The sequence below is a fragment of the Elgaria multicarinata genome, chromosome 7 (assembly GCF_023053635.1).
Source record: "Elgaria multicarinata webbii isolate HBS135686 ecotype San Diego chromosome 7, rElgMul1.1.pri, whole genome shotgun sequence".
NCBI lineage: Eukaryota > Metazoa > Chordata > Lepidosauria > Squamata > Anguidae > Elgaria > Elgaria multicarinata.
The window spans coordinates 68,476,611-68,502,027 of record NC_086177.1 but is presented as its reverse complement, the minus strand read 5'-3'; the positions used below and the strand labels follow the sequence as shown (position 1 = coordinate 68,502,027).

Sequence of the window (25,417 nt, the reverse complement as noted above, 5' to 3'; positions counted from 1 at the left end):
ACCCTGTGTAATGATGCCATCGGTTCCTCTTAATCCCTTCATGAAAGGCTGTATATTACTGGCATATCATTGTACTTGGGCCTGCACGTGTTTATAATGGGGTACAAAGACTTTAAAATTTTATTTTGTTAAATTTAACATCTAGAGACTTCCTTTCTCAGCAGTAACTAAACTTTCAGAGTTACTTTTAACTATAGGTGACTCTCAATCCCTTCTTGATTTATTTACAGGCCATACGTTATTGGCATATCATTGTACTTTGGCCTGCACCTGTGTTTATAAAGATGCAGAGTTCGTATTGTGTTCATATTTGATTTTGCTCCAATTTGCATTGAATTATGTTTGTTTAACATCACATAAAATGGAGTTTACTTCTGCTGCCCCAATGCCCTCAGCACCTGCTGTACTCTGGCTGGCTATTTGGAGGGACTGTAGATTGTGAAGCCTTGGACTTCGCCCCCAAGATCCAAGCCTAGCTGTACTACTACTTCCAAGGAGACAGTCTTCCTGTCACCCACACGGAAAGCGCAAGCTGACGGGAACAGATATTCCATGCACGAACGTCTGCCTTTGCCCACGTATAATACGCTTCCCTGGGGCAACTCCATGATACATCTTCCATCAGGCCCAATCCTCCCACCTGTGGTACCCAGAGAAGGAGGGAGAGTATGTTTGTTCTCCCTGGGTAACTGGTATCACGGAGTCCAATCCTCCCAACTTTGCTTTCCTGCGAGGGCAGGACCCATCGTCTCACTCCGTTCATTTGTTCGCCCTTCCCTCTGGGGGGAGGATTTGGCCAGAAGATTGTGGCCTCCAAAGTCATACCGAAAGTTGCTTCAGTAACACCCTGGCCAACCTGTTTCTCCGCGCCTCCGGGAGGCAGGAACTTGGCTGGGTAATTCAGGAAAGGGGCGGCTCCCTTTCGCCTCTTCTCGGCGAAAGGCCCAAGGCCTTGGCACGCGCACGGGGCCAGAAAGGGGAGGAGACCGTGCGGTGGGTGGCTGGACGCAGCCCCGGCGGCTTTGTAGAGCGCCTGCGCTGGCCCGGCCCTTCCTCTCTCGGTGCGCCTTTACAGCATTGCGCTTGGTTTGTGTCGACGAGGCGAGGTAAACTTGTCACCTCCCGCGGTTTTCCCGGGGTGGGGGAGAAGAAAGGAAGCCGTGACTCTATGCGCCGGCGTTGGGCTGGGAGGACGGGCGGGTGCCGCAGTGGTGTCGGTCTCCTGTTTGCAGCTGAGGGCTCTCCCCCCCGCCTAGCTCCTCAGAGAGGCGGCAGGGAGTGAGTTCCTTGTTTGCTAAGTGGTAACGTAGAGACCGCTATCCAAAAGCCCTTTGAGCTCCCGCTCCCGCCTGGCAGTTAACCAGCGCTTCCTTCGGGACGAAGAATTATGCTGGCTGCAATGGCTTGGGAATCGCAAAACAAAGCCGTTTGGAATCGAGTAACCTAATGAAGCCGTCTCCCGTTGGAAAGGGGTTGGTCTGTTTACGATGCAAACACACTTAGATGGAAGCAGAAGCCATTAAAAACAGCGGGACTAATTTTTGAAAAAGCGCACAGCTAGGATTGTTTTTGGACTTCTTGTCCAGCCAGTGTGGGCAGTGATAAACTGCAATTCCGTTATGATTCTAAAAAGTTGGGATTTTGTGTGGCAGTGGCTCAATCTGTATACAGAGTTACCCTTCAGAAATCACCCTGCTATTAAATGTACTAATTTTGTGAAACGTCCAGAGAGCTCTGGCTATTCAGCTGTATAGAAATGTAGAAAATAAATAAATACTAGCTTATCTATCCTGGCTAATTCTGGAGAGGAAGCATACTTTTTGTGCAAAGTAAGCTGTAGTTTGTAAAATTGGAACTCAAGTAAACGATCAACTATCATATCTGGAATCCAGTTAAAGATAAGTAGTTTTTCACTTGCATTGATTTCAACATATCCTTAAGTCTTACCTGCTTAAGGGTGAATGAATCATATATATGCACCTTTGGACAGGAAAAAAGTCCACAATTCCTAGCATGGCCCAGACAACCATGTTGAGGAATGCTGGGAACTGTTGGACTTTTTTCTGTCTAAAAATGGCATAAGATTTTCATTGTAAAAAGATGGGATCAGGCCTACACACTGTGTTCTTACTTATAAGTAAACATGCACAGGATTATGCTGTAAAGGTGCTTAACTTTAAGTGTGTCACACGTTTTCTTGATCAAACATTTGTTGAGATGTTATAATCATGGCCTTGAGATTTGACATAAAAGAAAACTGCTTTTGTAGGTTCTTCCATTCTACAGTGATTTTTTTAAAAATTGAGAAAACAACAGCCCATCCACTAATAGTTTGTCTTAAAGAGAAAATGAGCTGTAGTTAGCTGGAAGATGTATCATGGAGTTATGACTCTAGCAGTCAGTTTTCTCAATGCTTTTCATGCCTTGGGTAATAATAAACAAAATAGATGCTCAATGCTATGCACAACAATGAAGGAATAATGAAATCAGGCTAACAGTGCAGTCATAAGCATATTTACTCAGAAGTAAGTCTCTCTATATTCAGTGGGATTTGTGTCCAGGTAAAGCACAACACTCTTGGCACACAGAGAGATATTTTACAATTATGAAAGTACCATGGGTTGTATCCAGCGTTAGCCCTACTAAGAGTAGATCCACTGAAATGAATAGGATTTAAATTAGACTACTATTGGATACAATTCCATGTAGGAAGCTCAGCATTGCTGATGATAAATTTACAAATTAACCTCTCTGTGTTACAGTGTCAACAAGTTCCCTTTTATTAAACAATACTTTCCACAATTATGCATCCTCCAGTAAATGATGGCCTTTTAAAAAAGTGTTTGAAACCTTCAACTGGTTCAGGATATGGCAGCCAGATTAATTGTCATTTATTGTGGGGAATGTAATTCCTCTATACTTTGAACTACGTCCCAATATTTTTCCAAGAACAATTCATTACACCGTTAGTATCATTGCTAATGCTGTGAGTGCAATTAAAATTACCATTTTTAGAATGGAGTTTGCAAAGAACGCCAAAAAGACTTCTCCATAGTAGAAGAATGAGCATTAAAATGGCAAATGCAGTTCAATGTAGGCAACTGTGAAGTGATGCACATTGCTGGAAAAAATCTTTGCTTGTATACAGTGATAGGATCCAGGTTGATGGTGATTGACTGAGAAAGAGATCCTGGGATTGTAGTGCTAGCAGCAATGAAAAAGGCAAATCCCATGTTGGGCATAATTATTAAAATAATTGAAAATAAAATTGGCAACATCATACTGCTTTTATGCAAATTTATGGTGCAATCACACTTGGAATACTATGTACAGCTCTGGTTACCACACTTAAAAGAGGCTATTATAAAGTGGGGAAAGTTTCAGAAAAGGGCAGCTAAAATTATTCATGGGCTGGAGCAGTTCCCCCATGAGGAAAGGTTACACTATCTGGAACTATTTAGCTTTGAAAAAAGGCAAGAACAAGAAGACATGATAAAAGTGGAGAAAGTAAAAGGTTTTTCTCCCTGTTCCATAATTCTAGAATCCAGGGTCATCAAATAAAGATGACTGCTGGGAGATTCAGGACAGATACTACAAGATGTAGTGATGGCCTTTTTCATTTTTAACCTGTTGTACTTAGAACCAGGGTGGATAAAAATCAATTATTATTTTTTAAAAAATACAAAAAATTGAATTTTTTTATCAGATTTTTTTAATAAAATGCTTTTTGAGGAAAAATCTAAAGATAGTTTTCTATTTTAGATACATTATAGTACAAAGGTTATTCATCATGAAATAAGGATTAGAATTTAATTATGTAGCATGAGGCTGTTTAAATTTTTTGGTAAATGAATTCCATTAATCCATTTACAATGTCATGCTCTTCCAGAGGTTTTTGTAAGATTATTTTTCTCCCTCCATAAAGTACAGCAGAAAAGTTGTCCAAATGTGAATGATTAACCTGTTAAACTGGAGATAGTTCACCTCACTATAATTTCATAATTATCTATGGTGTGTTTCTAATAGTATAACCAAATCAGTATTTTATATATATATAACTGTAAAACCAATCTGAAAAGTTGCTATTCTAAAAATGAAACCTCCATCTGGTTGTAAATATTAATATTATACTAGCAAGAATGAGTCTTTGGTAACTCTGAGTTGTGTGAAATATAGTGAGGAAGAGTGCACTTTGAGGTTGGGGGAGTCACATGATTAAATTGAGTTTTTCTGAGTAGTGATTTAACTTGTGATATAAATCATGATTTAAATAAAACTGATTTAAATCAAATCCACCCTGGTTAGAACAGTCTTCCCCAACTTGTGTCCTTCAGCTGTGTTAGACTACAACTCACATCACCCCCAGTCATCATAGCCCATGGCCATGCTGACTGAGGGTTATGGGGGTGGTAGTCTAATGCAGGTAAAGGGTACCAAGTTTGGAAAGGCTGACTTGAAACATTAATATTAAAGTGAGACCATATTTCCAGCCCCTGCAACTCTGGAATCAGATTCAATATGCTCAGGATTTCCTTTACCACATACATGGGGGCTCTCCATTGCTTTTCATCAAACCAGAAAAGTAATGATCAATTTCTGCTGACAAAGAGATAGAAGAGGAGGGAATTGGATATTTAGGAAAAAGTAGTCTAAAATGTGGCAGGGAGAAAAGGGTAATTTGGCTTGATTGTGCCACATATTTTAAGCTCAATTTATGTATTATGTATCTTTAAATCTATCTCATTGACATCAGGAGAAGTATAGCCTGGTGCTTCCAAGTAAACCTGCATAGGTCAATAGGATCTGCTCTCCAAAAAGCGTTTCTAGGATTGCACAAGCTCAAGTCTCTCAAACTGAAAAGCGCAGAAGATTGTGGGCAAGGATTTCATGGGAAACTATAGAAATACTTCCTTGATTTGGGGGCCCGGGAAGTCCCTGTCCTCAGAACACAGGTCGTGTATTGCATATCTTTTCTCTGCTACCACAGGAGCTCATGGTCCTGTTCCTGTCTGCCTAATAATGCTTTCCTGGGAGCACATAACATTGAAATCAGTGGAATTTACTTCCACATAATGTGTTTGAGTTTGAGAGATTTGAAGAGCAAAGGTTAAAACAAACGCACCTGAGCCAACTCAGATTTTTGGCCAAGTCTCTTGTGCTTTTGGCAGTTATTTGGCTTGGGTCCACCCTTGTATTTGATGAAATGTATTTATGTATTTAAAATCATTTATAGGACACCTTTCAGGGTAGAACCCTCTCAAGGTAAATCCAAACAGAAATAGGTGTTGAATAGAAGAAGGGAGAGAGAATTGGCATAGAGACAAAGAACAGATTTGGTTGGGAATACATTGCAGGTTGTATAAGATTAGGAAAAGATATTATTGGACAAAAGTTATCTTAGTTTTGGGAAATATATTATGCATTTATCAAAATGTATGGGAGACCTATAGTCAAAGTTTTGGCTGGTTATTTCAAATCAGTAAGAAAATTTCTTCCTTCTTATTCTCAAGTTCCTTGCCATAAATACCTCTTTGTTCTACCTATTCTCTCTGGTTTCCTTCCCTGTGTTCTTTTGAATCATTTCGGTTCTGACAACTCTTTTTCAAGTTCCACCCTCTTCCCTTGGCCAGCTGCTTTTTCAGGTCCAGGCCTCCTCTTTTCCTAAGCCTTTGCTGGATCTACTCCTAGTTTCTTCTGGCTTCGACAATAGTCTAAGCAGTCATGGAATAAGAGGAGAGGTCCTCTTATGTATCAATAACTGATTAAATAACAGAAAGCAGAGAGTAAGAAGAAATGGTAAATTTTCCTTTTGGAGGGTAGTAAATAGTGGGGTCCCACAGGGATCAGTATTGGGACCAGTTCTTTTCAAATTGTTCATAAAGGATCTGGAATTATGAGTGGGCAGTGAAGTGGCCAAGTTTACTGCTGACACCAAATTATTTAAGGTTGTTAAAACAAAAAGGGATTGTGAGGGCCTCAAAAGAGATATCTCCAAACTGGGATAGTGGGCATCCAAATGGCAGATGCAATTCAATGTAAGCAAGTTTAAGGTGATGCACATTGGGACAAAAAAAGCCAACTTCAAGTATATCTTCATGGGATCTGAGCTTGTTTGGTAACCAAACAAGAAGGAGATCTTGGAGTTGTGGGGGACAGCTCGAAAAAAATGTCAACCCAGTGTGCGGCCGATGTAAAGAAGGCAAACTCCATGTTAGGCATTATAAGAAGAGGAATTGAGAATAAAACTGCCAACTAGGGATATGCTAAACTTCTCCTCGGACCAGAGAAGCAGGAGCGGATCGGGGGGCTTTGCCTCCCCTTAAGGCGGAGGCGAAGAGGATCGGGGGAGCCGCGGAGCGTTGCGGATCGAGGTGAAGGCGGATCCGGAGCTTCGATCCGGAGCTCCGCAAAAAAGGTAAGGGGGGTTTACTTGGCCCTGCCGCTGTCGCCCATGCGGCGATGGTGGCAGAGCCAGGTAAGGGGAAGGGGGATCTTACTTGCATCCGTCCGCAGTCCCACGGCTGCTTCAACTGAGCCCAAGGACTCAAACAGGAAGACTAGGCCGCGGCCTGGTCTTCCTGTTTGAGTCCTCGGGCTCAGTTGAAGCAGCTGCGGGTCTGCAGACGGATTCTGCAGACAGATGCAGTTAAGGGAGAGGAGGGAGGGGGGGTTCCCTGGACCTGCCGCTGCCGCCGCCCGTGCAGAGCCAGGTAAAAGGGAGGGGGATCTTACCTGCATCCATCCGCGGTCCCGCGGCTGCTTCAACTGAGCCCAAGGACTCAAATGGAAGACTAGGCCGCAACTGCGGCCTGGTCTTCATGTTTGAGTCCTCGGACTCAGTTGAAGTAGCCGCGGGTCCGCAGACGGACGCAGGTAGGGGGGAGGGGGTTACCTGGCCCTGCAGCCGCCAGTGTGGCGATGGTGGCAGAGCCAGGTAAGGGTGAGGGGGGTCTTACCTGCGTCCATCGTAGCCTGTCGCCACCTTCACTAGAGCCCGCGGCTCAACCAGGAAGTGTAGGCCGCAATTGGGGCCTACAGTTCCTGGTTGAGCCGCGGGCTCTAGTGAAGCTGGGATGGGCCTGGACGGACACAGGTAAGGGGGAGGAGGGAGGGGGCGGAGTGGAGTGGACCCTAGGCGGATCAAGGCGGGGTGGGGCGGGTCCGATCTGCAATTTGCAGATCGGGCGGTCCGTGCACATCCCTACTGCCAACATCATGAGCCAACAGTGCAACATGGCTGCAAGAAAGGCAAATGCTATTTTGGGCTGCATTAATAGAAGTATAGCTTCCAAATCACATGAGGTACTGGTTCCTCTCTATTCGGCCCTGGAGTATTGTGTCCATCTAGAGTATTGTGTCCATTTCTGGGCTCCACAATTCAAGAAGGAAGCAGACAAGCTGGAGCGTGTTCAGAGGAGGGCAACCAGGATGATCAGGGGTCTGGAAACAAAGCCCTATGAAGAGAGACTAAAAGCCTGGTGAAGTTTAGCCTGTTTAGCCTGGAGAAGAGAAGATTGAGGGGAGACATGATAGCACTCTTCAAATACTTAAAAGGTTGTCACACAGAGGAGGGCCAGGATCTCTTCTCAATCCTCCCAGAGTGCAGGACACAGAATAACAGTCTCAAGGTAAAGGAAGCCAGATTCCAGCTGGACATCAGGAAAAACTTCCTGACTGTTAGAGCAGTACGACAATGGAATCAGTTACCTAGGGAGGTTGTGGGCTCTGCCACACTAGAGTCATTCAAGAGGCAGCTGGACAAACATCTGTCAGGGATGCTTTAGGGTGGATTCCTGTATTGAGCAGGGGGTTGGACTCAATGGCCTTGTAGACCCCTTCCAACTCTGCTATTCTATGATTCTATGATCATATTTCCTTTATACAAAACTATGATGTGACCACACTTAGAATACTTTGTACAGTTCTGGTCACCATATATTAAAAAAAGTTTAAGGACCTGGGAAAAGGGCAGCTAAAATTATCATGGAGCTGGAACATCTCCCCTATGAGGGAAGATTACAACAGCTGGAATTGTTTAGCTTGGGGGGAAAAGGCTAAGGGGAGCCATGATAGAGATGTACAACATTGTACATAGTGAGAATGTGGATAGACAGACATTTTTCTCCTTCTACCATAATATTAAAAACAGGGGTCATCCCATAAAGCTGATTGGTGGGAGATTCAGGACAAATAAAAGGAAGTACTTCTTCACACAGCACATAGTTAAATTATGCAATTCACTACCACAAGATGTAGTGATGGCCATCAATTATGATGGCTTTAAAAGGAGGGTTGGATAAATTCCTTGAGGAGAAGGCTATCAATGGCTACCAGCTCTGATAGTTATGTGCTACCTCCAGTATTCAAGGCAGTAAGCCTGTGTGCACGAGTTGCTGGGGAACATGGGTGGGAGGGTGCTGTTGCACCAACGCCTGTGTCCTGCTTTGTTGGTCCCTGACCAACATCTGGTTGGCCACTGTGTGAACCGAGTGCTGGACTAGATGGACCCTTGGTCTGATCCAGCATAGAACTTCTTATGTTCTAATGGTCAGGTTTGGATGTCACTTTAAGCCATGATGTCTTAATAAGCACACAGTAGCTTAATTTGAAAATAACTAATGTTATTCCCCACACAATCAGAAAAATAAGCTACTGTAGTTTATTAAATAAGCTACTGTATCTTATTAAACTACTTGTATAATCTGAATTATCCTCCCACCCCCTATCTAGCTGCAGTCCTTCCGACCAAGCAATGGTACTAATTCACCCATTAATAACGTCACAGAAGCCTGCTTTAAGCTTCCAAGATACTCCAAAAAACAAAACAAATGGCCTCTAGAAGCACATCCAGTTTATAAATTTGTATAGATCTTCAAAACAAATTAAATTCTATTTTTTATAAACATATATGAACAAATTTGAAAATGTGAAACATTTTTGTTTAAAGTATTGGCAGAAGTCTAAATTTGTGTGTTCTTAAAGAACAATATTAGACTGAGTCAACTGTTCAACCAGGTCAAACATTGATGGTGCTATATAAATAAATTAATAATAATAATAATAATAATAATAATAATAATAATAATAATAATAATAATAATAATAATTCCACCCAGGTGACTCTCCTATCTTGCCAGAGTTTAAGCTATACCAGAGTCCCTGACATGGGAAGATGTAACGAAGATGCCAGCAGCAGAAAGGGAACGATGGAGCAAAGCCAAAGAGAAAGAGATTGAATCTCTAGCTCAAAACCAAACCTGGACACTCACAGAATTACCACCCCGAAGAAAGAAAGTAGGGTGCATATGGGTTTTTAAAATCAAACCTGATGCAGAAGGGGAGATTCAAAGATACAAAGCCAGACTGGAGGCTAAGGGGTATTCCCAGAAAATATGGCAAAGATTACGACAAAACATTTGGTCCTGTCATAAAGCATACCAACAGAAGAAATGGTTGCAGATGCACTTACAAAACCATTCACCAAACACAAGTTTGAAAGTCTAAGAGAGAAGATCGATCTCATGGACTTGTACACTCGCCATTGAAAAGGGGTGTTAGATGTAATCAACATTGAGTGTGCAAGAAACTCAGCCTGAGAATATCTCTTTAAACTGAAGATTCTATGAATGTCCCATAATGCAACTCTCAGGCTTGCTTCATGGTTCTAATTGCTCTCTCTGATGACAGTGATGTTTTTCTGTCGATAGTTGATAAGAAGTCTCCAAGAGTTCTTGTTTTGTTTATCTCTCCACCACTCCTAGTTCATTAATGTTTCAATATTTGTTATAAGAATAAAGTAATTCACAATTGTATTGTTCTCTACCATTAAATAATTGTCTCTAATATTTTTCTTTAAGAACACCCAAATTATATTAACTTCTGCCAGTATAAAGCACCAGCTTCAATCACAAGCAAGCATATGCTACAATACAACTTATAAGCTGAACCAGAGCCAATCAAGAACAGGCCAAACCTCAACAAGGGAACATGGATTAACAACTAACACATGCATTCAACAGCCAATCAAACTGCATTAATACACATCATGGCTTGTTTCATCTCATCCTTTACATTGATATAGGTTTCATCTTATCTGTGTTTATTAATGCAGTTTGATTGTGCATTTTCCCCCATAGATACTGCTGAAATAGCCTGTGTAAGCTGTTTCCATTACACACAGAATGCCTGACAGGAGCAGAACGGCAGCGATCTGAACCACTCTTGCCACACAGCTCTGCAGGTGACCTAAATAACCCACCATGACTGCCAGATGACACAATAACCCATGATGGGTTCAATAACTCCTATTGCAAACTGTGGGTTATCAAAATGGGTTAATTTGGCCAAATAAGCCATCGTGAAATGGGAAAAAATGCCTGAAATGGGTTAAATAAGCCACAATTGGTTATTGGACCTATTGTGGGTTATCATGTCGTCCGAACCTAGTCACTCACTGTCAGTAACAAAATTCCATAGTATATTATAAGTTACAACATACATTTTGTATTTAAAAAGGTTCAGTCAAAAGCTATTTGTATACAGAATTATTGAGACATATCTAGCTAACACCTATATTGAAGAAATTTCCGCTCGTGAAAAACCCCAGCCCAACCTCTTTTGTTTCTTTATGTGTATAGCTAAAATTAATGTTGCCATTTGAGGTTTTCTCTGCAAGTATGAGGGTTAGAGATTTACTGTATCAACAACAGTACAGAGATTCTCTGTATTCTTTGAGAATTTTTCATATTCTGTGTTCGAGCAGTTTGTGATGCAACTCTTTATCAGGGAAATTCTTAGACCTCTTTGGCTTATATGCTACAAGTGGCAGGGATAGAAGAGGGGAGGGGGAAACCACCAAACCTTAAGTCACCAAATCACCACCTCCTTTAAATGATAGCTATCCAGCTCAAAATCGTTTGTGTTCCTCAGTTATATGCAAGGTTCCCACCTCTCTTCTCTCAGGGCTCCAGTACCTTTAAAAATGGCACATCTATAAGTCTTGGCTGTTCACATTCCTACCATATCAAGTGTCTTTTGTTGCCCAGCTCTGTCTCTTCTGTATCTGCCAACAAACAGTTTCTGCTACTTCTGTATGATCATTCTCGCCACTCCCCATCCTTCAATGATCTCATTTCCTCTGTTCTTAATTTCTTTGCATAAGACATCTGTTTTTTATACTTACTTTTCCCACAGACTTCCCTGTCAGTCTAGTACTGAGGGCCTTCTTCTTTTGGCTGCCTTGTTCCTTAGGTTCCAGTCTCCTGGGGCCACTGCTATCTTGCCAATGTAGATGGCCCTGTCCCTGAAGCTAGAGCATTAATTTAGTTCAATCCAAAGTGATCACTCCCTTAAGGATTGGGACAACTTGTGAGGATTCGGTGCTTCCTGTTCTGTTCCCTCAGAATTGAGTTTGTGAGCCCATTCTATGGCCATGGCTAGACCAGGCCTATATTCTGGGATTGTCCTGGGATCATCCCTGTGCATCCAAATAACACACAGGGGATCCCGGGAACAGGCAGGGATGACCCCTCCATTTGCCTGGGATAATCCTTAGGTCTACCCAAGGACTAAGATGTATATTGTATCAGCTCAGCCACAGGGCTCAGTGGTTCACTGCTGCTGCTCCCAAATTCTGTAGACGTTGCAAATATAGATGCCAAAATTATATTAATTGCTTATCAATGGTTCAGATCGCTGCATATTGTTTTTTGGTAGAAGTCATTAGTTGTAATTACTTGGAGTGTTTTAATTTCCCTCTTTTCCAGCTTTTCTAGACATCATCCTTTGAACCTAGAATCCTCTGAACCTACTGTTGATTTTTTAAAAAATATTACTGTATCAATCCAATTTTAACATCAAGTGTAACCCTAAAAAGCCTTAAGAACAAAATGGTATTACTCTTAAAGTAATGGTATTAAGCATGACACCATTTGCAAGTAGCAAAACAAAAATCAACAACGATGTGTTCATTAAGAATTTTCTTTTCTCATTAAAACAGTACAGATGCTAAGTGGTTATTGGGGTCAATGGTACATAATGACCCTGTTCAGATGACGTGCTAAGTAAGCCATGGAGGTTAAGGAATTTGAGCTACACATTATGGCTCGGTGTTGTGTGAACCATTCCTAAAAAAGATGGCTACATAATGGCAGATTAAATGTGCTGACTTTGGCCTTGCTGGTTAGGAAATACTGGCCTACAAGAATTAGGGGTGTGCACTGGGTTTGGATGAAGCCTGAGCAGTCAGGCCCCTCCAGACTGGCTCTGGTGTTTCCCTCCAAAGCTAATGAACTGAAGCCAGGCCAGAGCACAGTTTTGTTACTGTTTTGGGGTTGGAGATGCAGACATTCTGTCTCCTTGCCAAATAGTATGTTTTGATTTCACTTCTCCAAAATGCAGATGAGCAGGGATGGGGCAGGGTGGAGGAAGGGAATGAAGGACTGAGAGATCCACTTTCAGTGGTATGTTTTAATCAAAACTCCAATCTCTTTGGAGAAGTGTCCTGTGTGTGTTTATTACTTTTAATACCCAATAATTACCTAATATTTAATTTTCCTGTCTGTGTGAGCTCTCTGTCATCTAATCACTGGTTCTTTTTCTAATAAACATGTAACAATTATGAAACCAGCTCAAGGTATTAAGGGGAAAGGTAGAGGAGTCAGAGGGCCAGGGAGAGCTTGTTACAACTTGCTGTCAGTCCTTCCATTGCAGCAGGCACTAGCTTCGGCTATTGGGCGGTATAAAAATGTAATAAATAAATAAATAAAATAGTATCATGTTGGAGCATTCCTCCAAGAAGCTTCATCTGGTTGCGGGAGTGAGAGCCTGTCAACTCAAACGGAAGAGTTGCTTCTTTTTGTAGAAGCAGTGGGCAGCAGGAAGACTGGCTCTCCAGTGGTGGAAGAGGCAGGAGATTTTATTAGGTGTTGACTGTGATGCCCCCTCCCCTTGGTCTTCCTTTATTTCTCTCCTTAAATCAAAGGATCCCAACCAAGGGGCAAGCCAGAATGTGGCTCACTGACTCTGTGGCCGTAGCTAGACCTAAGGTTTATCCCAGGATTGTCCTGGGGTCAAACCTCTTCATCTAAGTGCCACACAGGGCATCCAGCGCTCAGGCAGGGATGAACCCAGGATGATCCTGGAATAAACTTTAGGTCTAGCTACGGCCTGTGACTCACTGACCCTTTTTGGCCTCACAGCAGTCAACCCAGCACTAGAGATGTAAAATTTCCAAAAATTTTGAAGCCATGAAAAAAAAACCACCCCTGTTTCCCCCCCAGGGGTGTTTTGGGGGGGGGAATGGAATATTAGCACTTTTTACAGATTGAAAGTCACTTTGTTACTTTAGGAACATAAAATGTAATTATGTACAAGTTGGTTTGGCATAAAATTATCACATATGATACATTAAAAGTACAGTTTATTCAATGAATTATTACAAATTGAATTTTTAAATTTTTACTTTTTTTTTGTAACAAATGGAGCTACAACCTCATGAACTGTAAGGAACCTCTTTGGTTTTGCCAGTTTGTTAGGAGCAGGCAAAAAGCAATTAAAAACAAAGAACAAACGGTCAATATTAGTAACATATTATATATATATATATATATATATATATATATATATCTCCACCAGTCCTCCACAGTGTCAAGCATGCATAAAGCACCCATTCCCATAAAAAGAACAGAAAAGTGGGGGGACCAAGTCTCAATGAATATGCATGAAATTTAATCAGACTCATTTTCTGAGCTATAGCTATCACTATCTGTTTCAGTCTCTGCTTCAGTGGCAGTGCCCCCTAGAGGCAGAAATGCAACTTACTCTTGCATTTGAGAGTTGATGTCTCAGTTTGCAACCCAGGACCTGCTTGTCTTTGGTGCACAGAAATTGTAATAATCTGATACTGTACATAGTTTTTAGAAATCATTTGGAGAAGTAAATATATGAACACCTTGTCTTAAACATTTTATTCATCATGCTAAAATAAAACATTCCATAATCCCATTTTTTCATTTATTTATTTTTTTCATTTTTTCGGGGTTGGGCGGAAGGCTTTGGAGAAAAATGGAGGGGAAAGTTTTTTTCCTGAATTTTTCCGGTGGTGGTTCCAGGCCTTCACATCTCTACCAGCACTCTTTATAACTCCTACTCCTTTGCCACTGCCACCATTGAGGTACTCTATCTCAGGTACCCTGAAAATCCAATCCAGGTTTTAGAAACAGAATAACTTTTATTAAACAAAAGTAAGTTTATGCAGTTACAAAGCTTATGGTTTCATCAGGTTCAATGTTTGTTTATTTCATACAGTTTCATTTGCAATCCTGCCTATTTCACCTGCTAGCCTACACTCTTTCCTCCCCTTCACTTTTTTCTCCAAAATAATAAAGCACAGTATTCCTACTCTTACACTAGACCCAACACAGACCAAACTCAGATTAAAACTCTATCTCTGACAAATCCCAAACTCTTGTCTGACAGTCTCTTCACTCACACTCCTTACTTCTTCCTTCCCTAACTCCCCCCCAGCTGCTAACTGCCTATACAAACCTTTCTACCGCCAGCCAATCAGAATTACCTCACACATCTTACTCACTCACTCCTCAATAACAACCACTTACCATCTGATGTCCTCAGCACTTACATTCTAAACAGTAATAAGCAGTAAATCATTGCAAATACTTACAGCATACATATCATTGGCAACAAACAGTAAAACGTCACATTGACATTCCCCCGGAGAGCTACAGTGCAGTGGTGCATCTCTCAACGAGATCCGAGAAGTTGATGAGCTATTTGTCTGCTGCCCTAAAGGCAGCATTGTCTGTACTTCTGTGGGGAGCAGTGTGGAAGAGGCATAACTTCCGGCACCATTACCATCTCCCCCCTTCTGCTGCCCCCAGTACTCCTGTGTTGTTGGAGGAGACTCAGAGTTTAGGTAGTAGAATGTCTGGGTCACCTTTTGAGAAATATAGTGTTGTATGGGATCATTTCGAAGTTGCTGCAAATCCCCAAGTATGCCAGATGTTTGCATTGCAGGAAGGGTATGAGCAGAGGAAAACAACCTGGGCACCACGCCAGCACCAGTCTGTGTCAGCATTTGAAGAGGCAGCATCGGTCTCTCCTGCTAGGGACAGAAGAGTCAGGGGACAAGGGCAAGACAGAGCAGTTCAAGGCTTTCCCCAGTTAGCCCCCCTCCCTCCTGGTGTGAAGAATAGGTTGAAGGCTGGGTTTGTGATAATGAATTCCACCTCATCATGAGGGACACTCTGGGTTTGGGGGTGAAGGATGTGGAACTCTAAAGCATTTCTATGTCTCTGTCTTTCTGCCTATCCAGGGCAAGAACAAAGTAGCAGGCCCTGGAGGTGTCAACTCACTGGCTTAACTTTTTTGGTTTTGTTTTCTCAGTGCATTCCAGTAGGAGTTGACCCAAAACTGAGAATAAACTCATGAGTTTTTTACTAGATTGGGTGGTGGGATTGGAATACCACATGGCAATTCAAATCTCATCATAGTGGAGAAATTCTAGAACATGGAGTTGCAGAAGACTTTCAAATCTTATGATTTCCATGCCTGCCTGCCCCCCTGCCCCTGCCATACTGTTGGGATACGCTTTGACCCCCAACTGTGGGTGGATGGTTGGAGCTTGATATGTACTGTTGGCAATTAGCTCTAACTTGTCTTTGTTATTATTCAACAGTTAGTTGGAAAAAAATCTCCAAGATGAACTTCTTCCTGGAAACACTCAGATTCATAGGGCTGTGTCTATATTACACACTGGAGTATATCTTTTTATTATTTATTCCTGTGCGGAAGAAGAATGTTGCTGGTGAAATAGTGCTTATAACTGGATCTGGAAGTGGAATTGGAAGGCTCATGGCTTTAAAATTTGCTCGTCTTGGTGCCACTCTAGTTCTCTGGGATATTAACGGGGAAGGAAACAAAGAGACAGCCAGACTAGCAAGAAAAATTGGAGCCATAAGAGTGCATAACTACGCTTGTGATTGCAGCAAGAGGCAAGAGATCTACCGAGTGGCAGATCAGGTAATTATATATTGCAGATGGACTTCTTATTGATTATTATATTTTACCCAGTCATTAATCACTTTGAGATATGCCACTGTGGCATGTAGATATCTTAAGAGATGAAACTAGAAGTACTGTGTCATGTAAAGTTGTGCTTAGCTGTATTTGTAAAAAGCCACTGTGTCAGCCTGATACTACCAGCCGTTTGATTTATCCAGGTAGGAGGCTTTCATATCACCAACTACCTGACTGTGATAGCTGGAGGCATCAGGAATTCACCATGGGGCCTTCTGCTGGTTCCATGACATGTAATATGTCATGGAACTATGGTCCCTCAGACTGCAGTGATGTTATTGGACTTCCTTATTTCTGTTAACTGTGAAAGGCTAATTACACATTTAGAACACAGATCACTATCAAATTCTCTAAAGGGTGAGGTCTAAAGGAGGAACGTGGAAGGAGCCAGGAGAGATGTGCCAAAACCCTTTTTCCCTCCCTCATTTGCTTTTTCTCATCTTTGAGGCCCTGAGATTAGAAGCACACCCTGCTTGACAAAGATGCTGCAAAAAAAGAAGCAGCAAAACATTGCCCCATAAAATTAATGCAAATTTTAGGGTAATCCGTATTCCAATATCTGGGTTTAATGTTGGCTGTTTCTATACCTGCCTTTTACCTTGGGATCATCCCTGTGCATGCAAATGACACACAGGGGATCACGGGACCAGGCAGGGACGATCCCTCCATTTTCCTGGGATAATCCCTAGGTGTAGAAAGGGCCTTGGTCTTGTGTTGCTGATTCCTATGAAATGTTGCATCACTAAATGTTGCTTCTGCATAGTAGTTCCTTATATGCATGGGAGTCCTCACTATCCACAAATAAGTCCCTATTAGTTTAGCTTAAATGGAAGAAGTATATCTGCACATACTTTACAAAACATTTATTTGAAAAATGCTAAGAGCTTTATACTGCCTCAACACAGAGTAACCTTAGTGACTATAAACAGGCCACTCAAAGTGCTCCTAATGATAAATGGGTAGGGGTTTGATTAAAAGATCCTCTGTTGCCATTTCCAGTATTTTTGAATGAGTTAAAATCTCCAGGGCCCAATGAACTGCATCCTAGAGTAATGAAGGAGCTGGCGGAAGAACTCTCAGAACCGCTGTCAATTATCTTTGCAAAATGACGGAAGACGGGTGAGGTGCCGGACGACTGGAGGAGGGCTAACGTTGTCCGTATCTTCAAAAAGGGCAAAAAGGAGGAACCTGGGAACTACAGACCAGTCAGTCTGACATCCATCCCTGGGAAAATTCTGGAGCAGATTATAAAGAAGTCAATCTGTAAACACCTTGAAATCAATGCGGTGATCACTAGAAGCCAACATGGATTTGTCAGGAACAAGTCCTGTCAGACTAATTTGATCTCATTTTTTGATAGGGTAAACTCCCTTGTGGACTGTGGGAACGCTGTGGATGTCATATATCTTGACTTCAGCAAAGCTTTTGACAAAGTGCCCCATGATATTCTGATTAACAAACTAGCTAAAAGTGGTCTAGATGGAACAACTATTAGGTGGATTCACAGTTGGCTACAGAATCGGACTCAAAGAGTACTATCTTCTCAAACTGGGGAGAGGCAACGAGTGGGGTACCGCAGGGCTCAGTCCTGGGCCCAGTGCTCTTCAACATTTTTATTAATGATTTGGACGAGGAGGTGCAGGGAACGCTTATCAAATTTGCAGATGACACAAAATTGGGTGGGATAGCTAAAACCCTGGAAGACAGAAACAAACTTCAAAGTGATCTTGATAGGCTGGAGTGCTGGGCTGAAAACAACAGAATAAAATTTAAAGGGATAAATGCCAAGTTCTACATTTAGGAAATAGAAACCAAAGGCACAGTTACAAGATGGGGGATACTTGGCTCAGCAATACTACAAACGAGAAGGATCTTGGAATTGTTGTAGATCACAAGCTGAATATGAGCCAACAGTGCAATATGGCTGCAAGAAAGGCCAATGCTATTTTGGGCTGCATTAATAGAAGTATAGATTCCAAATCACATGAGGTACTGGTTCCTCTCTATTCGGCCCTGGTTAGGCCTCATCTAGAGTATTGCGTCCAGTTCTGGGCTCCACAATTCAAGAAGGACGCAGACAAGCTGGAGCGTGTTCAGAGGAGGGCAACCAGGATGATCAGGGGTCTGGAAACAAAGCCCTATGAAGAGAGACTGAAAGAACTGGGCATGTTTAGCCTGGAGAAGAGAAGATGGAGGGGAGACATGATAGCACTCTTCAAATACTTAAAAGGTTGTCACACAGAGGAGGGCCAGGATCTCTTCTCGATCCTCCCAGAGTGCAGGACACAGAATAATGGGCTCAAGTTAAAGGAAGCCAGATTCCAGCTGGACATCAGGAAAAACTTCCTGAGTGTTAGAGCAGTATGACAATGGAATCAGTTGCCTGGTGAGGTTGTGGGCTCTCCCACACTAGAGGCCTTCAAGAGGCAGCTGGACAACCATCTGTCAGGGATGCTTTAGGGTGGATTCCTGCATTGAGCAGGGGGTTGGACTCGATGACCTTGTAGGCCCCTTCCAGCTCTGCTATTCTATGATTCAATAAATAGGCCACTCAAAGTGCTTCTAATGATAAATGGGTAGGGGTTTGATTAAAAGATCCTCTGTTGCCATTTCCAGTATTTTTAAAGAACACTAAAGTTTTTTTCTAGAAAAAAAGTTAGAAATTGTTTGGACTTTCTTAGGAAAACTGATACCCCCCCCCCAATAATGTCTTGACATTGGCTTGATTCACACAACGTGCTAACCCACACTAAGTGGTTAACTGCTAACCCACAGTTCAATAAACAACCCACACTCAAGCACTGAACATGTTATATGAAACTAGCTATTGAATGGGTCCAGACAACACAACAACCCATCTTGGGTTATTGTGTGAAACAAGGCATGGTGGATTGTGGTGGCATCTGAAGCTGTACTGTTTCCCATAGGTTGGCTTATTTTCTGCCAACAAACCACCCTGGCACCCCATTCGTAGTAATAACAACAACAACAACAATAAATAATAATAATAATAATAAATTTATTTCTTACCCGCCTCTCCATTCTGATCGAGGTGGGGAACAACAGTTCAACCCATGGTGTGTTGGTGTGTTGTCTGAACACAGCTGACCTTACCCATCATGGTTTGTGATTGGTCAGCAGGCTGTTCAGCAAGAGCGGGTGGGGGCAACCTGCCGCCCTTCCAGAGCAATCGTTCCTGTGCTGCAGTGATCGCCCCTCCACCGAAGCCCAAACGGTACTTCGGAGGGTCTGTCATTAATTTGCCAACCCCTTTTAGAATTATTTTTCATATCCTGACATTTGTGCAAATGAAGCTGGATATTATTATTATTTATTATTAGCCCCAGGAATGTGCTCTGGTTACTGTGAATGGGAGGAGTGAAAAGCAGGGGGACGTAGACCTCCCTTAAAAGAACCTGCTGGAGACTCAGGGAAGCATGGAATGGAAGCAGGGCACCCAGAGGCATCTGTTCAACACTTAAAACCCTGGGGATCACCATGCAATCACCATGCTAAGGGGGCAATCTGGTCCCCTTTTCTCAACCTGTCAACGGCAATCAAAGTTTCCTACCGTATTTCTTCGATTCTAAGACGCCATCAATTCTAAGACGCACCCCATTTTTAGAGATGTTTATTTGGGGAAAAAGGACATCTTAGAATCAAAGAAATACTTCCCTCACCGCCCAGCCAACCTCCTCCCCTCCCCTCCGCGCTTTCTTCTAATGGTTGTGTCCTTTTCTTTTTTCCCTCTGTGAGAGAAGAAACTGCCGTTTGTGCGGGAAGAAGGGGGGGGCGTTGAAACAAAGAGTAAACTTAACTCTCCAGTCCCGCTCTTTACTTGTCTGTGCACCAGGGGACGACAACACGCGAGTAAGTCCCATGGAAATCGATGGGACTTACGAATAAATTTGCCTAACAAAAAACCAGGCGCTTACCCAACCAGCTCCTCACTCGCATGGCTCAAGAGTGCTGCAGGAGCTTCCTCTTTTCCTCTTACCGTATTTCTTCGATTCTAAGACGCCATCAATTCTAAGACGCAGTCCATTTTTAGAGCTGTTTATTTAGGGGGAAAAGTGTGTCTTAGAATCGAAGAAATACGGTATATGCAGTCCCATTTTGTCAATTAACTTGTCTGCTTTTGGTTCCCCTTGACAGTTGAAATATACAAAACAATAGGCAAGGCTATATTAATATTATAGCCGCAAGTGTGAACTTGTGCAATTGTGAAAAGCCGACGATGATGATGATGATGATGATAATAATAATAATGATACAGACATTTGCACGAATTCTTGGGGCATATATACCTGTGTTCTGGCCCCATTTGTGTAAATATTGAGGCCTGAAAGCTCAGAACAAAAACACGATGCGACCATAGCAGGGAGAGGGCAGAATCAGGGCAGGGAAGGGGACAGGATGGCAGATGAGACGGCTTCTGCCACAAAGTTTCCTGGCGTATGTTTTGGAGCTGGCTGGAGGACTGAGAGGGGAAGGAGAGGGTGAACAATCCACGGCGAGCCTGATTGTCTATCAGGCTCACTGTGGGTTGTTCTGCAAACAACCGACACTAAGTGGTTTGTTTGCCATGTTGGATTCTCATGTTTTGCAAACTCACCCATTATGGAGAACCTCACAAATCCTTTTCTATTCCCAGGCTTATCTTGATTACAGAGATAGCTTATTTTTTTCTTTTTTCTTTTAGTTCTGTAAATTTGCTAGATTTTGTCATAAATTGGAACATATTCTAACAAGCTGTGCTTGTCCTAGGTGAAAAAGGAAGTTGGTGATGTTAGTATCCTGATTAACAATGCTGGCATCGTAACAGGAAATCGGTTTTTGGAGGCTCCAGACTTGCTAATAGAGAAGACTGTGGAAGTGAACACAATGTCAAACTTCTGGGTAACAAATTTGTCATTAACTGAAAGTATATTTGGACTTGCATAGGTTATTGATCAGTAAAAAAAAAAATCTTATAGGACTTGTCTCATAGTAGGGTTAACAGATTCTATGATATAGCCAAAGCTTGACCAAATTGGGGAGTCTGACACTCTTATACACTCCTAGATAAACATGTACTAGGAGTAACATTTTACAACGAAAAGATTAAAGCTTGGGGGTGGAGAAAGGCATTGTGATTAAAATCCATCTTGTTTCAGAGCATTGGAGAGTAGCCACCAAGTTGGGATCTAGGAGCTGTAAGAAATTGAAGATCTGTCAGTATAACTTCTGTCCTACATAAATTAATAGGAAACATTTTTATTTTATTTTTACTCATTTTTATTGTGAAATTTCAACAACAAGAAGAAAGAAGAGGATAGATTTGTATATATCCTTATCAATGAATACTTATGAAATGCATACATATGAAAGTACAACTTTCTAGCAATTATACATCAGCTTCAACATGTAATAAATAAAAATGTAACAAACAAACAAATAAATAAATGTCCAAATATGGCATCAATATATTGAAAAGGTTGTAAAGCCCTCAATCCATTGCATTACAAGAGGTGAGCTTTTATCCTTCCAATATTGTAATATCAGTCTGTCAAAAAGGCCATAAAAATCCATTTACACTGATCATTAATTTCCAAGAAGCAGGTCGATAATTTAAAAGGACATGTACATCAATAAATATTAAAGACTCTTCCAGTACAAAATTTATATGATAGTCTCCTCTGCAAAAGAAGCAGCTATGGGACATTGCTGAAACATGTTTAAAAGAAGCATTAGCTGCATTGCATTGCCAGCAATTAGCTGAATTAGACTTTGTGTCAATAGACATGAAACAAAAAAAATTGCTGAATAAAATGCCAAAGCAGCAATCCATTAATTAGGCAAATGGGACAATTCAGTTCCCTATGCTTAGATCCCTGTATATCATATTCATTCACAAATATCAAGTATTTATAAACATGGATTGTGGATTGTTTTGCCTGATCACACTCAATGGCTCAGTTCAGACAACATGTTAGTCAACACATGTGAAAACTCCACTCAACGTTTGAGTTTTTAGGGGGTACTCCCCACACAACATGTTCTAACTCCTACATTGTGTGACTGTGGGCTACTGTGGAGTTGACTGAAATCTATCTTGACGTTTGATTGATCCTCCCCCCTCTCTCCTCCCCCCTTGTCCTCCCGATGGTATCCCAGAAGCCATTGCTGCAAAAAACCAATCCCAGAGGCTCTCTTAGAGCAGCACTCCTTTCGCTGTTCTTGCCAGGGAACTCTGTAGCTAGTGGGAAAAGTCAACTCAGTGCAACAGTAAACTCCACATCACGCAACACAACAGTTGTACAGGAGCTCTCCTCTGCACAGCATGGATATTCTGCATGGAGACTTTCCAAAATAAACCTCCACCATTGCCTGGAGTTCTCCCGCCAGACAACACATTTCTCAATGGTGGTGTAAACACTCCACCGTGGAGTTCTAAAAACCACTGTTGAGAAGCATGTCTGAACTGAGCCAAAAGTACTTTCAGTAATGATGGAGACTTTGATGTTATAAAAGTGGCAGGGTCAAACCTACATACTAACAAAGGCTGCAATTTTAAGTATTGCCAATCAGCCATGCTTGGCAAATCGTATTTGGCACACCAGATAGAAAATGGCAAGAACATATCAACAGCAGTAATCAGCTGATCCATAGTAAGAAGTGCCTTATCTGCCCATGTGTGCCATAAAAACGTTTTGCCAATTTAGATCTGGGTTGCTTCATAAAGTCAATTTAACATGAGAAAATGGGTCAGAGTGTAAGTGGCGTAATGTTGTATGCCACACATCTCTAATAGTAGAAACTGTGGGAGGAATCCTGTTGTTGAATGCCTAGAACTGAAGGTATTCCATTTAGAGAGGGGAACCAAACAAGAGAATTCTAAAACTGAGCAAGGTGAAACATTCGATGTAGGCAGGAATTACTAAAAACTAAATCAGATGAATGAGCAATACCAAATGAGATTTAATGTAATTAAGTATAAAGTGCAGGTGGCATGCAAAACCTGCTCTGGCATGCAACCTTTACTTCCTCAGTATCTCAGATAACTGAGTTTAAGTATCAGGCAGGTTTTAAAACTTGTGGGTGACTGGCACAAAGTTTAAAGGTGCGGAGGTGTGTAAAAGCAGCCTCTTTGAAGGAAGGGCTTGCCATCCATTCCAGGTAATAGGTTGAAAGCATTATTAAAGACAGAATTAGTAAACCTATAGAAGGGCAGGTCCTGCTGAAGAAGGATCAACACAGCTTCTGCAAAGATAAATCCTGTCTCACTGATCTTCTAGAGATCTGGAGAACATTGTTTGCTTAGACTTCCAAAAGGCTTTTGATTAATTCCCTCACCAAAGACTTCTGAACAAACTTAGCAATTATGAAATAAGAGGAGAGGTCCTCTTATGGATCAAGAACTGGTTAAAGAACAGAAAGCAGAGAGTAGGAATAAATGGTAAATTCTCCTGATGGAGGGTGGTAAATAGTGGGGTCCCACAGGGATCGGTATTGGGAGAAATTCTTTTCAACTTGTTCATAAAGGATCTGGAATTCGGAGTGAGCAGTGGGAGTATTCCATGTTGGGAGTAATTAGGAAAGGAACAGTGCCAAGATTATACTGTCTATAAGAATCTGTGCAACCACACTTGGAATACTGTGTACGATTCTGGTCACCACATCTCAAAAATGATCAGGGAGCTGGGGAGCAACTCCCCTATGAGGAAAGGTTACATTGTCTGGGATTATTTTCCTGAGAAAACAGACTAGTAAGGGGAAACATGATTGAGGCATACAAAATTATGCATGATCAGGAGAAATCTTTCTCCCTCTTTCATAATACTAGCCGAGTTGCAAGCGCCATTGCAGCAGTAGCTGCCGTGTTGCTCCAGGCCTGGCCTCCCCGTCGCAGTGGAGGGAAGGAGACCAAGCCCCAGCCCCTCTCAGGGAGTAGGATGGGTGAGGAGGATGGGGCATGGGCGACCTGGCAATGCCGCAAGAGAGAAGGGTAAGAGATTGCCCTTCTCTCTCTTTCTCTCTCCCCTTTCTGCCCCACATAATCCCAGACCAGCGTCATCGAACTTGCTTGGAAACCTGGCTTCCCTAGCAGCGCTGCCACCTTCACCTCATGAGGGCCTGGGGTTGCAGCGGCGTTGCAGCATGCCTTCCCCCACCCCTGATTTCTTCTTGACTCTGTTGTGGGGAGGAGGGGGCCAGGGACGCCTCACTCTCGCATGCCTTCCCCCACCCCTGACTGACCCTTGACTCTGTCTTAGTCAAATATGATGTGATTAAGGAATTTAAATCCATAAAACCTGGTGAGCAACTTCTCATTCTCTAGCAATTTGGGTTTGCTCATTAACTGGTTAAAGATAAAGATCATGAAAATTGATGGTATCTTTTATATGCCTTGGTTATCACTACAGCAAAAATTTTGTATTTTGTGTTTCATTTTTTAAGTAAAGTTGTTAATTTCTTCAAAAAAATAAGCTTAGTTAAGTTTTAGCTTCTTTAGTTTGTTTTATTGAGTAGAAATAATGTCCTTTATGATTGTTCTCCTTTAAAAAATAAAATAAAAATCCCCGGTTGTACACCCTAATGAAATGCACTGCGCATACCTGTGCCTGCCACCCAGAGAGAAACCACAGGTGAGCAAGTGAAAGGATGACGTAGCTTGCCCTAACATGATCAGCTCTCTGTGCTGTATCACAGAAAAGTAAGCAGGCGGCAGCAGCCACCGCTTGAGATTTTCTTTAGATCCTGCCATGGACCCAATCCCCCCTTCAGTGGTGCTCAAAAGAGGTGAACATAATAAGAAGTGGAAGCAGCTGCTGCCTTTCCCTGCTTTTGTGCTCCCACCACTGCTGGAAGCCTTAGAGCCCAGAGTAATCCTGTCCCCACAATAAACCCCCATAAAGAAATTTAGGTCCAGAGATTTTCTCTGCTGATATGTGATCTTGAGGTGTTGGATTAACATAATAATTTGGGTAGACATTCTAATTCTTGCACAGAACTTTTTTAGAGGCTATTTTTAAAATGGCGGACAATTTTCTTTAGGTCACTAGTTTTCGTCAATCACAGAAGTAACTATCCTGTGTTTAGAATCAAAGTATACATTTTTAGGGTCAAGGAGTTCAAAGAATATGTTATTTTAATTGTCGGAGTACTCCTTCTACCATTTTCCAAGACGGTGCTGAAATGTCTCATTTTCTCGACAAATCAGCATACAAATGTGATTTTGGCTTTAAACTATAGGTTTCTGGGGTTGAGCAGGTCAGCAATGGCATTAATTTTGATGGAAAGACAGTCTTTCCACCTTTTTAAAAAAATGGCACCCAAA

General features: G+C 42.0%; 1 protein-coding gene across 1 annotated transcript in view; it reads left to right on the top strand.

Moving 5' to 3' along the window:
* The first annotated feature begins 1,004 nt into the window (after window positions 1-1,004).
* The window catches only part of SDR16C5 (short chain dehydrogenase/reductase family 16C member 5), a 47,523-nt gene continuing 23,110 nt past the window's right edge, over window positions 1,005-25,417 (top strand). Inside the window, exons 1-3 of the mRNA XM_063130746.1 lie at window positions 1,005-1,106; window positions 15,698-16,041; window positions 20,866-20,997. Of these exons, the coding sequence (XP_062986816.1) occupies window positions 15,721-16,041; window positions 20,866-20,997 (453 nt within the window). The 5' untranslated portion in view covers window positions 1,005-1,106; window positions 15,698-15,720. The remainder of the gene's footprint in view (window positions 1,107-15,697; window positions 16,042-20,865; window positions 20,998-25,417) is intronic.